Source organism: Pangasianodon hypophthalmus, chromosome 7 (genome assembly GCF_027358585.1).
Source record: "Pangasianodon hypophthalmus isolate fPanHyp1 chromosome 7, fPanHyp1.pri, whole genome shotgun sequence".
Taxonomy (NCBI): Eukaryota; Metazoa; Chordata; class Actinopteri; order Siluriformes; family Pangasiidae; genus Pangasianodon; species Pangasianodon hypophthalmus.
The window spans coordinates 6,181,197-6,192,810 of record NC_069716.1 but is presented as its reverse complement, the minus strand read 5'-3'; the positions used below and the strand labels follow the sequence as shown (position 1 = coordinate 6,192,810).

Below are 11,614 nucleotides of genomic sequence, written 5' to 3'. Positions count from 1 at the left end.
AATTTTCCTTAGCCAGTCCACCTACTGCCATGTTTCTGGGAGGTGCGAGAAAACCTGAGAACCCAGAGGAAACCCACACAGGGAGAACATGCACAGAACCTCGACACAGACAGTAACCCAAGCTGAGGATTGAATTCAGGGCCCTGAAGCTGTGAGGCAGGAATACTACTTACTGCACCACCATGCCACCCACGTTAATTTTAAATAAAATTCCACAAACCCCTTCAATACTGATTTATTTAACGAACATAATGAGCATAATCAAACTATTCAAATTTCAGGCTCATTATCCAGCAAACATGCCCACATCGGGACAGTGAGGGCCCCATGTGGGCAGCCCACATCGTGCCATTGGGGATTTGCGAGTCAGCGTCACATTGACCCCACAGGATTGACCCGGTGTGGGCACAGAAAACCGGCAGTGCGCCAGTGTGGGTAAAATAAGATTTTGGCCCAATGCGGGCTTGGCCAGAGTGGCCCTACATGGAATATGTGTGGACATCCCAAAGTGTGGGCTTCCCTCAGAAAACCCACACTGGGCCATTTTGGGATTTGTATGTTTTGGCCTTTGTCCACACTGCCTACAACTTGCCCGTAAAGAGCCAATGTGGGCATTTTTGCTACATATATAAATGTGTACAGTATTTTTTTGGCACCATATTAACATTAATAGTGGTGGTTGTGCCACATTTCCACCATTGTAACATCTTTTTTTTAAAAATTACAGACTTCTAGATATGCTTTATGGTCTCCACATTGGGAAGCACTGGTCTAGTTAATAGATAATAGACTGGCCAATAAATTTATGAATTTAGAAAATTGTTATATTGGTTTCAGCCGGCAGAGGGCGCTGTTAGTCCTCAATTTCATTCATATACTCACAGTTAACTGAGTCAATGCTGTCTAATTAGAGCAAATCAGTCGTGTTTCAGGCTTTGATGGGTAACAGCTCGACTCTGCTGCTTTGGTGATCTTGTAAGTAGCGTGTTTATATGTATTTCTGACCTCTTTAACGTTGTGGTGCCTTTTTGGTTTCACTGGAAGACTCTGTACTAGACTTTGACTTTGTCTAACACTGCCAGAGCCAAACAGATGGGGGTCTGGAAATGTTTGTAAGCTTCTCTCCTCTTCGCGTGGAAGCAGTGCAGTCTGTTACAGTTCATTACGTGTGGAGTTTTTTAATTGGTGTCTCGCGCGATATTTGGGAGCAGCAGCACGCGAATCGAATAATCGGTTAAACAGCTGTTAAAATGTCAAAACAGCCAAGAGCCAGTTTTCTGACCAGTTTAACGTAAACATAGTTTAAATAAACACAGATAGTAGGTTATATTATACGTATAAATGCATCAAATATACACAGAACTTCAAATAATATTTGTATACTTCCTGAGTATTTGGACTTGAAGTTGTTCTTTCAGTGTCTGAGCCAGCGCATAATGTAAACAAACCTCTGGAACTGGGTTTACAAGTGTATTTTTGCATTTCACGTTTTTCCATTTTCAACAAAAGGTCCAGTGGAGTGCCCTCAAACACGCCCTCAACGTGTCTGAGAAAAAAAAGGGTTACCTCGCGTGTACCTTCGAATCGATTAATCGACTAATTGAGTAAACTCAGCTCTGCAAAGACAGATTATTCTCCTTTTGTTCCTGTTGTGAATGACTGCACTTTTACTTATTCGAAAAGTTTGAATTTGACAGTCATAATCATGAGCAATATATAGTTCACAGTGTTTGCAGTGACTGCTTACTACTTCAAGAAAATGACACTAAAGAACATATTGCAACATCAGTGCACTTTATTTGCATCATTTGGGCAAATTATAATATACAGTTGGGGTCATAAGTTTACATACGCCTTGCAGAATCTGCAAAATGTTAATAATTATATATGTGTGTGTGTGTGTGTGTGTGTGTGTGTGTATGACCCCTTTCCAACAGTGAATGTTTTGATCCATCTTTTCACACTGAGGACAATTGAGGTAAAACAAAACCAGTCACTGATCATCCAGATAACAACACACAGTATTAAGAATCAAGCATACGTAAACTGGTTCATTTGTGTAAATTCAGTTATTGTCGTGTCTTTTGGACTATACATAAACATCTGTTATGTGAAATAGCTTATTCAGGGCAGTACTAAATAAAAAAAACAAAATAAAATTTTTATGATCTTTATTTTTATGTATAATTATTAACATTTTGCAGATTCTGCAAGGCGTATGTAAACTTATGACCACAACTGTATTTAGCACACTTATAACAGATACAAGAACTGCATATCATTTAGTACAGTGGTTCACAAACATTTTGCAGCCAGGGACGCCTTCCAGAGTAAAATCATTTCCAAGGACCACAGATTTAATTTTAAGAACATTAAAGCAAATATGTACCATTATATCAATTTATTACAGCTTTTTTATTCCTGAACATGTTATTTTTTTATATCATATTAATCAATATTCATAATTTTATATATAAAAAAAATACAGTTAGAATAATGTTCTAAAGTATTATTTATAGTTGTTTTCTACTTACTGGGGATTAGATTGACCAATTAGGCTTGCACCTCTGATAAATAATAATGATAACAACCTAGTTGATATGACTAGTTGATATTAATCTCCACCACTGTCATGTGCATTTAAAAAAAAAAAAAAAAAAAAAAAAAAAAACAGCAATACAGTCAGGGACCCCCTGGATATAAATCACAGACCCTTGGGGTGCCTGGACCTCACTTTGTGAGCAATGACAAATCAAGATTTTTTCATTTACATGTCCCTTAAAATGCTGTAGCATATTCCTTCTTTTTTATCACAATATACTGTCATACTGGTTATAACCCCTCTGGACTGGAAAGGAGGATGTTGGGTTGTATGTCATATAGCAAGTGAAATCCTAATCAATTGAAAGTTGCTAATTGTAAGCTACAGTAATGACTTCCTATGTGGTATACTCAAGCTATCCTGTTTATTTGGTTTGACAAAATATGCATGCCAATAGTTTAAAGCAGTCCACTAGTTGTAAAGCTTATTAAATACACATAAGCTTGTGTTCAGTCCAGAAGGCCTGTTGTTGCATAAACTAACTTTATTTGACCACTTGTCTTTAATAACCCTTTGTGAGCCTTGCAAAGAGAGTGCTGCATTGTAAAACTGAAGGCACAATGATCGTAGCATTGTCGTCCTGTTAAAGTTGGGGAGAGCACTTTTGGAAAGTGCCACACACAGAGTGTTAAAGGGTCTGCAGAATAGGGGGAGGTAAAGTTAAATGCTCACACACAGAGCGAAAGGGGGCTGGGATGATTGATCAAGCTGTGCAAACCCAGCAGGGTCCCTTTTTTATGCAGAAGAAGGACTTAACCCAGATACACACACTGCTTTTGAGCTGTTCCAGGGTGGTTTTAACAGGATCGTGTTCTTAGCCTTATGAGAAGAGACACAGAACATAATGCTTTAGCCTTCATTTCATGATTTGTGAAATATGATTATTCGTTTCATCTACTTGGTGGACAGTCGTGCACTATTCCTCGTCTTTTTCCTTTGCTCTTTTCTTGTCAGTTATTTACAGTTCAACATGCACGGCCTTAATTAGAGCACAGGCTCGAGCGCGGCCTTGGAAGATGTGTTCCAGATGTGAGCTGGAATGCCGAGAGGTTTGTGAAGAAAAAGAAACAGCACTCCGCAGGGGTGTACTGGAGAAACTCGAGTCAGTGAAAACTGTCGAAAGGATAGGGGGAATTTGACAGAACTAAATGGAGAGGGGCCTCACGCTGAGTCCAGTGGGACACCATCACCCCAAGATTTCAAATGGAAATGGCATTGTATGCTGTTTGTATAGAATTTCATAGAAAATTGTGTAATAGTTTTGCTTTAAAAATATCATGTCTGAATAGGTGTGAATATTCTTCTGAGACACCCAAACTTTTTATTATGTAGCTACTTATGATGTTTGGCCTACTTATTATTTTGGGTTTTTATTTGATGTAACCTAACAATAAAGTCTGCTCGGTACCTCGGAGGGTGTCTTAGTTTATTGCATTTCTTGGAAACTCTCCCGGAGAAATACTCGTGTGAATAAAAGCACATATGGATTTTTTTTCGAGGTGGGGGTAACCTTCCAGGAAATACCAACCTTTTTTTTTCTCAAAGGCAGAGCTGAGCAACATTCCACCAAGCTGAAAAAAGTAGTTGTAGAATATATATACTTAAGTTGCATTGAAATTCAGGTGCTCAATCCATGTTGGCCAGATGTCTGAGGGAAGAAAGAGGAGAAGTGTCAGCCATCCCGGATCACTTTTCTGTTCTACATTCTCTCTTAGTGTTAGTGGTGAGCGTAAGGAGGCTACAAGGAGAAATTTGCCTTTCAAGTCATAAAGAGTTGCCTGAGGAGGCCGAAAAAGATCTGTGCTGTTGTTTGTAAGGAGTAGAGACTTTTGTGGTTTTGTGCCCTACATATTATTTTTCCTAGTAAACGAGGACAGTTGGACAACTGCCTAGAAGATCTGGTCACTTCAGTCCCTGTTGGTGCCAGAAATCCCTCTCAGTCTGGAAAATGGAGCGAGACTTTTAAACAGACAACGAAAACAAAGATGTAAAGCCCGACTCGTCAGGTATGCCCAGTTAATGTCAGAAGGAAACTTAGAACAATTTCAAAGTCTTTGATGACTGAATTTTCACATTGTTTTCACTCATGTGAAATGAAAGGAATAGTTTGATGCACTAGGGACCTGTGCGCTGGCTGTGTTTTCATGGTTTTGGCAGGATTGAATGATTTTATAGCCAGGACGCTGGTGTCTCCCCCCTACCTAATTATCACAGAGCTGCCTCGCAGACTCGGCTTAAAACAATAGCAGCGGGCTGTGAGGATTAGGTGACGGCGCTAGGGGGTGGAGAGAAAGAGGAAGAGAGAGGGAGGGAGAGGGAGCATGCTCACTGTCTGGAGGCAGCTTAGTGGAGCACACTTCTACCTTGCCCTACAAGGATATTGCATTCTTTGTAAAGGGAGATTCCTCTCAAAGTGATCTCTCATCCCTATTGTCCTAGATTATGCATGTAAATGGGATTAATAATCCGGCAATGCAGATTTGAGGATTGAGTGCCATTTTATTTCGACATCCAAAAGGATTTTATTTATTTATTATTTTATTTTATTATTATTATTATTATTATTTTTTACAAAGGATGCAATAAGGATAACTCCTGTGTCTTGTGGTTTGGCATACTTCGACACCATGGCTACATTTTACAGCTGCCTGCGAGGAAAGAAGTAAGTTGCTCACATTAAAGGGACTAAGCAGAGTGTTTTTTTTTTATTTTGTTTAATAATGCCTGTCTGTTCTAGTGGTTATCAAGAAAGTTTAGATCATCTTGAAAATGCTTGCATCTGATTTCAAACCTAGCTGTATGAATATCCTGTGACCTTTTTTAAACATTACATATGTGTGTGTATGCGTGTGTGTATATATGTATGTGTGTGTATATATATGTATGTGTGTGTGTGTGTGTCTGTATATGTGTATATATATATATATATATATATATATATATATATATATATATATATATATAATACACACACACGTGTGTGCGCATGCGTGTGTATAGTTATTTACAAGTGGGACACTGAGTAACGATTCTCTCAGCATGAAGAATAAAGAACCTTATTCGAAGATGAGCCCCCAAACATGTATTTGGGTATGAAGAGAGCACCGCTGTGTGCTTTAACAGAGCTGTGGGTTAAACAGTTCAATAAGGGACTCTTTCAGACTTTATCTAATGGTCTTGTGGTGCTACAAACAAAAACAACAGTGTTCTTCAGTCATGCTCAGTAGCCAAACCACTCTGAGAGAAAGTCTTGTTTATCAGACTGAAAGCATGTCAATGCTTATCATTTGTTTCTGCAGATAAGTTGTTTTTGTTGCAGCGCCTAAAAGAACAGGCGAGGAAAAGTTTGACCTTCTGTTGCTAATTCCTTTGAGTGTTCCTTGAGTTAGGTGTGAAATGACTCTCTGCTTCTCACCCTTTGTCTTGCTCCTGCCTTTTATGGTCCTCGCAAAGTTCAGTTTTACTGTCCCACATGATGCCCAGTTTGGCACAGAGCTGTAGAAGACATCTTCTGGATTAACGTGAAGGTTCTCAGCTTTAGCGTCTGCACTGTATCAGTGCTGAGTTTGTTGATGTTTTTCATCACGAGTTTGAACTTGGTGGCAGGATGAGCAGCTCCAAAACCTCATCCAAATGGACCTGGTGTTTCTAGCAAACTAATGCAACCTTTCAAAAGACACTTTTCAAGAGACAAGGCCAGGACAAATAGAAGATGGTTTATTAAGACCGCACACAATGTTTTTTTTTTCCCTGTGGTCAAATGGTTGGTCCACGGTTTCAAGTCCAACATGGTAACACTTGGTTGTGCAACACTTTTAAACACACATAATTCATAGACTTCAATTTTCAAAACCAACTCATGCCCCGGCTAAGCTGTTCATCCCACAAGATTTTTTTTTAAATAGAAAAAGAAAACCCTCTGCTCTCTTGATGTGGTATTCCAGTTGAGGTCGTATTTTGCCTAAATCCAACATCAGTGGCCAGCAATTTACTAACAACCGCACACCACAAGTCGTACAGAGTTGCAGGTTTCTATACAGACAAGTAAACCTGACTGTTCAGTAACACCATCTGATTTTGTTGCACGTGATCCATGCCTTGCACGTGATGCAAGATATGCAATTTGAAATGGCAAAACACTGCGTAAATCCTCCTAAATTATAGAGTAACAGTAGTAACTTCAGGCCTGGAGGTGGCTCGTGAGCAAAAATTACATGGTTTGGCTTGGATATCTGAAAGGTCACATGAGTTCTTGACATTTAACTGGACGATTAAACAGAAATGCTAATCCAGCAAACTGCAAAATGGAAGCTAGATAAGTTAGATCAAGGTCAAGTGCTTTTCTTAGACTTAACTGTCCCTGTAGGCTGACTTAGCCTGCTTTGAGATTGGGCAACTGTTCATTTCCACATTTTCAACAACAGTAAAAAGCAACAGTGCAACAAAGCGACATTACAATTGAATGTTTCAATTCTATGCAAATTAGGTATGACATGGTAAAGCAACAAATCCAAACAATTAGCTTTTATAATTCCTCTGACCAATTCTATGCCATGTGTGGTCCGACGTTTCTTCAGTTCCCCACTCGAAACTTTAGTTCTGACCTGTTAGTTCCCATTTACTATTTGACATGTAAAATTGGAAGAAAAAACTGTAGCCATTGTTTCCTGTCATATACAACCTTACATTACATGCATTTAGAAACAAGACAAGAGACATTTAGGTAGAAAAATAAAACTTGGAAGGAAGTAGCAGCGATTGTTGGTGCCTCTGGTGCATGTATATAGCTAGTACAGTTAGCTAGCTTTGCTAATCTATCAGCGAAGAGAGTATGAAGCCTACCACGTAACATGCAAATCCAAACAATCAATTTTTACACTGATTAATGCAAGAACTAAAAGCGACACGAGCACCCTGTCACTTGCTCGATGTTAAATTAGAGATCTTTCGCAGATAATACAATTAGATTTCATGAAGGCTTTTATTGTTATGTACTGTACTGTACTGTTTTTGTGTATTTTAATCCCAGCATTCTTGACTCTGCGATTTAGCCATCATGTAGTTTGCTGACTGAACTACCATCATGTAGTTTGCTGACTGAACTACCAATTTACCCGATAGTGTTATCAGCTTTAGGTACGTATTATGAAGCAAAACCTGTGTGTTTTAATCACAATGACACAATGCAGCTGTGTAGAGTGTATGGAAATTAGGGATCAATTTTAGTTTATAGATCATTTCTAAACAATGGAGTACTTTCTCTAGAGGATGTATATTTGATGCCACATGAATTAATAATAATCAGGGGTGGACAAATCATAAATTCTTTAGCTAGCCCACCGGACAAGTATGGTGAGCTAGTTAACTAGTTAAGTGCATTAATACAGACACAAATAAGTATATTATTTCCCGAATATGGGGCAGCACGACCTGTCATTATCCCTTTCTAAGAAAATGTATGAAAAATTAATAGCTGACACGTAGTCGTCTTGTCCCACGCGCCCAGGCTAGTGATTTGTCCACCACTGATAATGATAATAATAACAATAATAATAGTTTTGGTCAAAGATAATGTAATAGATCTACAATATAACAAAATAACTGCAAATTTACCACTGGCTCATTTATCACTGTTTTATCCTTTTAACATTCTACTACAACCTTCCTGTTCACTTATACAATTAACAACTGTATGATCTTCTCCTCTTTCCTTCTTCAATATTCTTTCCAATTTTTTTCTTTATATATTTTTCTTCTTTTCTTTCTTTCTTTCTTTCATTTTTTCTTTCTTTCCTTTCTCCTCTCCTTTCATAACTATGACTCCATGAGATAAGAGATGAAACGGCGGACATCATCACCCAGCTCTAGCACTGGTGGAGGCTCTCCAAGGTCAGTGCACTAGCTGCTGCAGAGAAACAAGCTGTAACGTGATTCTGAGGGACAACATCTTTCGTTCGGTCTTGGGAATGCACATACAGATACTTGGGAAGTGTCTGAAGCTCAAAAAAGAAAAAACCTGACTGACAAGCGTAAGAAGGGATGATAATACAATAAAAGGAACATCTGCTAATTTGGATAGTTTCAAGCTGCAAAGTGTTCTCGAGTATAGCAATCTTAAAAATACAGGATGGAGTCATGCTCTTGCGGACAGTCACTTAATGTTTTGGTAATGACCACAATCTGCTGTATCTGTGGAGGAGATATGAGGAAACAAGGCCATCTGTGTGAAAACTAGTGATCTTTAGCCTAGCCTAAGTATCTCAATCCATCACTAACATTCCTGATTGCACTGAGGGTCTTGCTTGGTTTCACACTGACCATTTTAGGAGTGAAATCTTTTGATTTATAGACATGTACCTAAGAACTGCTGCTGTAATCATAAAGTCTATTCACAGTGTTCACAAGATTGATTATAATATTTGGACTACAGCCTGTTTGATGTTACTATTTATTCTCTGGAATTAGGATTGGGGCAGTTTTATTTCCTGTCATATCCTTTTTTTTTTTTAAACCCATGAGCAGATGTGACTTGAAGGACACCCAGCAGTGTTTGAGGACAAGCTTAGGAAATCACCATGGGATGCATTGCTATGTAGTTCATTGCCATTTTATTTGTTCATGTGACACTGATGCCCATCTGTGAAGCAGACTTTAGGCATTTCCTCTGGGACGGACACACAAAAAAAAAAATAATGAATGGACGCCATCTGATGTCTGGGGGTATAATTTGCCCTTTTGTTCTGGGTTCAGTTTTGTTTATCCCAAACTTTTAAATTATAAATTGCAAAACCATAAAACATCAGTGATCAGCGAAAAAGGGCAACCATTAGTCGCTTTTTATCTGATGACAGAGTAAATAGAGTCTAGAGAGGCCAGAGTGGAATTTTCTCATTTGGTTGGTATATCAGGTTTTGTCTGAGACTTAATGAATGACTTGTAAGAGAAACATTGCCTTAAACTTGAAGTAGTTTGCCTTAAACCTGATGAAAGTAGTAACCAGATGAGCATAATGGTCAACCAGAGAGAAAGGTTTAAATATTTTCACAAGTTTTCTGCGAATGCTCTGGTTCAACTTGCCTGGTTATAAACACGTCAGATCTGATAACTGTGTTTGCTTAATGGGTGAAACTTGCTGCTGTTGCTGACTCAGCCTGGTATATTTACTAGATAAACACTTAAAATGTGCCAGCTTTATAGCAGAGCTATCGCAAGCCAGCAGGCAAGTTTTTGTTGGTTTAAAGCCATGACTTTTTGTCTTCTATTGTTCTTGCCCTAAAACGATTCTGTCTCTGGCTATCAGCGTTGGGTTGACTGATAAACTGAGGTAATGCATGGCACCACCACGCTTGTGGCATTTTGCACAACAGAAAGTCACAGTATCGGTTCAGTATCTGAGATCAGCCAATATTCAAGGCTCTGATACTGGTATCACAGAGAAATTGGAAAATGGAAAAATGGGAAGAGATAATCCCAATAGCTGACTCCATAGGACCATAGTTCATCTAGATTGCAGTAGTTTGACCCTAACAAGGGCCTTAAATGGGCACTGTAATAGAAAATACAGCAAATATAACTGAAATAATAGGACTGTTGGGTTAGTGTAATGGCATGTCATCCTGTAAAGGATGTGGGTGGATGGAAGCACCTATTGGATTTCCTGTTAAGAGATGATTGAGAAGGATTAGGGAGGAGTGACGATGACACTTGCTGAAGTAATTTCCATAACTGATGATGGATGTATGAATAGAAATAACATAACATGGCATGCAGACTCTTTGGCCTAAATCATGGATTTACGGTTAGATTTAGCCTCAGGAGATCTTTAATTTGGAAGGAAACAGGGAAAATAATGAGATAGAGAGAGAATTAAATGAGTGTTCATTATTATTCTAGGGATAGAAAGGAAGTGATGCCATTTCTCCCATTCCGAAGGCAATCGTCGGGAAATCATGTGTGTGAATTCATCCCTGCTATAAGAAGCCGTGGACCATGTGTAGCCATGTCAGGCAGTGCTGCAAATTGTCTACACATCCTGCTTAGCTTTTCCTGTCACAGGCTCTGCTGACAGCATCCTCATGGAGGACTGGAGGATCTCCACTGTGAGCTTAATTAGGATCAGCCCCTGAACTTCCCCCCAGTCTTCCTCATTAAGTTCAGGATATACACGATGGTCTCAGCTGATCAGGAATAGGCAACACTAGGCTGCAGCGCATGTGTCATTGTTTGGCGAGGCTGGGTTTTGCAGTCTGTAATCTGTAAGAGGCAGCATCTGCTTATCAGGCCCATGAGTCGTGCCAAGGTCTGGGTGGTGTTAAGCCTCTGCCGTCAGTTTAGTCACACTGTTGTAATGGCCAGTCAGAACATGACATAAGAACAGTCTTAAAGTGTCTTAGTCTTTATATGAAAGACTATTTTCTCATGTCCTGCTATTTAGCTGGGTAGATTGTCTGGATTTGCGTTGCCCATTTGAGTCTTTTTTTGCATTACCATTGAGGTAATAAAGACAAGGACAAAGAACACTAAGGATTTTTTTTCTGTGTGGCCAAATATGTAGATTTAACTTTGTTTTCTCCCAACCCACTTTTTTTTGCTCTTGTAATAGTTAATAAACAGTGTTTATAAAGAAAGTTCAATAAATAATGCCTTATTTTCCTTTGAATTTCAGCAGTGATTGCGGCATCATGGCTTCAGGATCCGCAGATGCCGCCGCAGCCCCTGAGTCATCAGATGCATCAGAGGAGTGCCCAGGTAATTTCCTTCAACGTGTGTCTTTTAAATCATAACTTCATCCAGAAATGCCAACACTGATAATTGGAAAAACTGTACACCCTTAACTATATTAATCTACTCTGAAACCACTTAGCACATGAATCATTTATAAATGGAGGGTTACACTGAGCTGGCCTTTGAGAATACACACAAGGTACATGTTCTCATTGGCAGGAAGTCAAGTTGCTTAGAGACAAAGGCAGAGTTTTCTTTTTTTCATCTCCCACAAGAATAAGCTTTCTG

General features: G+C 39.1%; 1 protein-coding gene across 14 annotated transcripts in view; it reads left to right on the top strand.

Moving 5' to 3' along the window:
- Window positions 1–850: 850 nt before the first annotated feature.
- zgc:66433 (uncharacterized protein LOC321250 homolog) overlaps window positions 851–11,614 on the top strand; it is a 32,536-nt gene continuing 21,772 nt past the window's right edge. For 2 of the 14 annotated variants that reach the window (XM_053235297.1, XM_053235295.1), the window contains exons 1-3: window positions 920–975; window positions 1,938–1,978; window positions 11,268–11,350. In XM_053235297.1, coding sequence (XP_053091272.1) covers window positions 11,284–11,350 — 67 coding nt within the window. In that variant the 5' untranslated portion in view covers window positions 920–975; window positions 1,938–1,978; window positions 11,268–11,283. Of the gene's footprint in view, window positions 976–1,937; window positions 1,979–4,171; window positions 4,609–4,915; window positions 5,265–8,425; window positions 8,492–11,267; window positions 11,351–11,614 lie in introns of those variants that run through there. The other 12 variants (XM_034305848.2, XM_026940440.3, XM_034305846.2 and 9 more) reach the window with 7 other exon arrangements.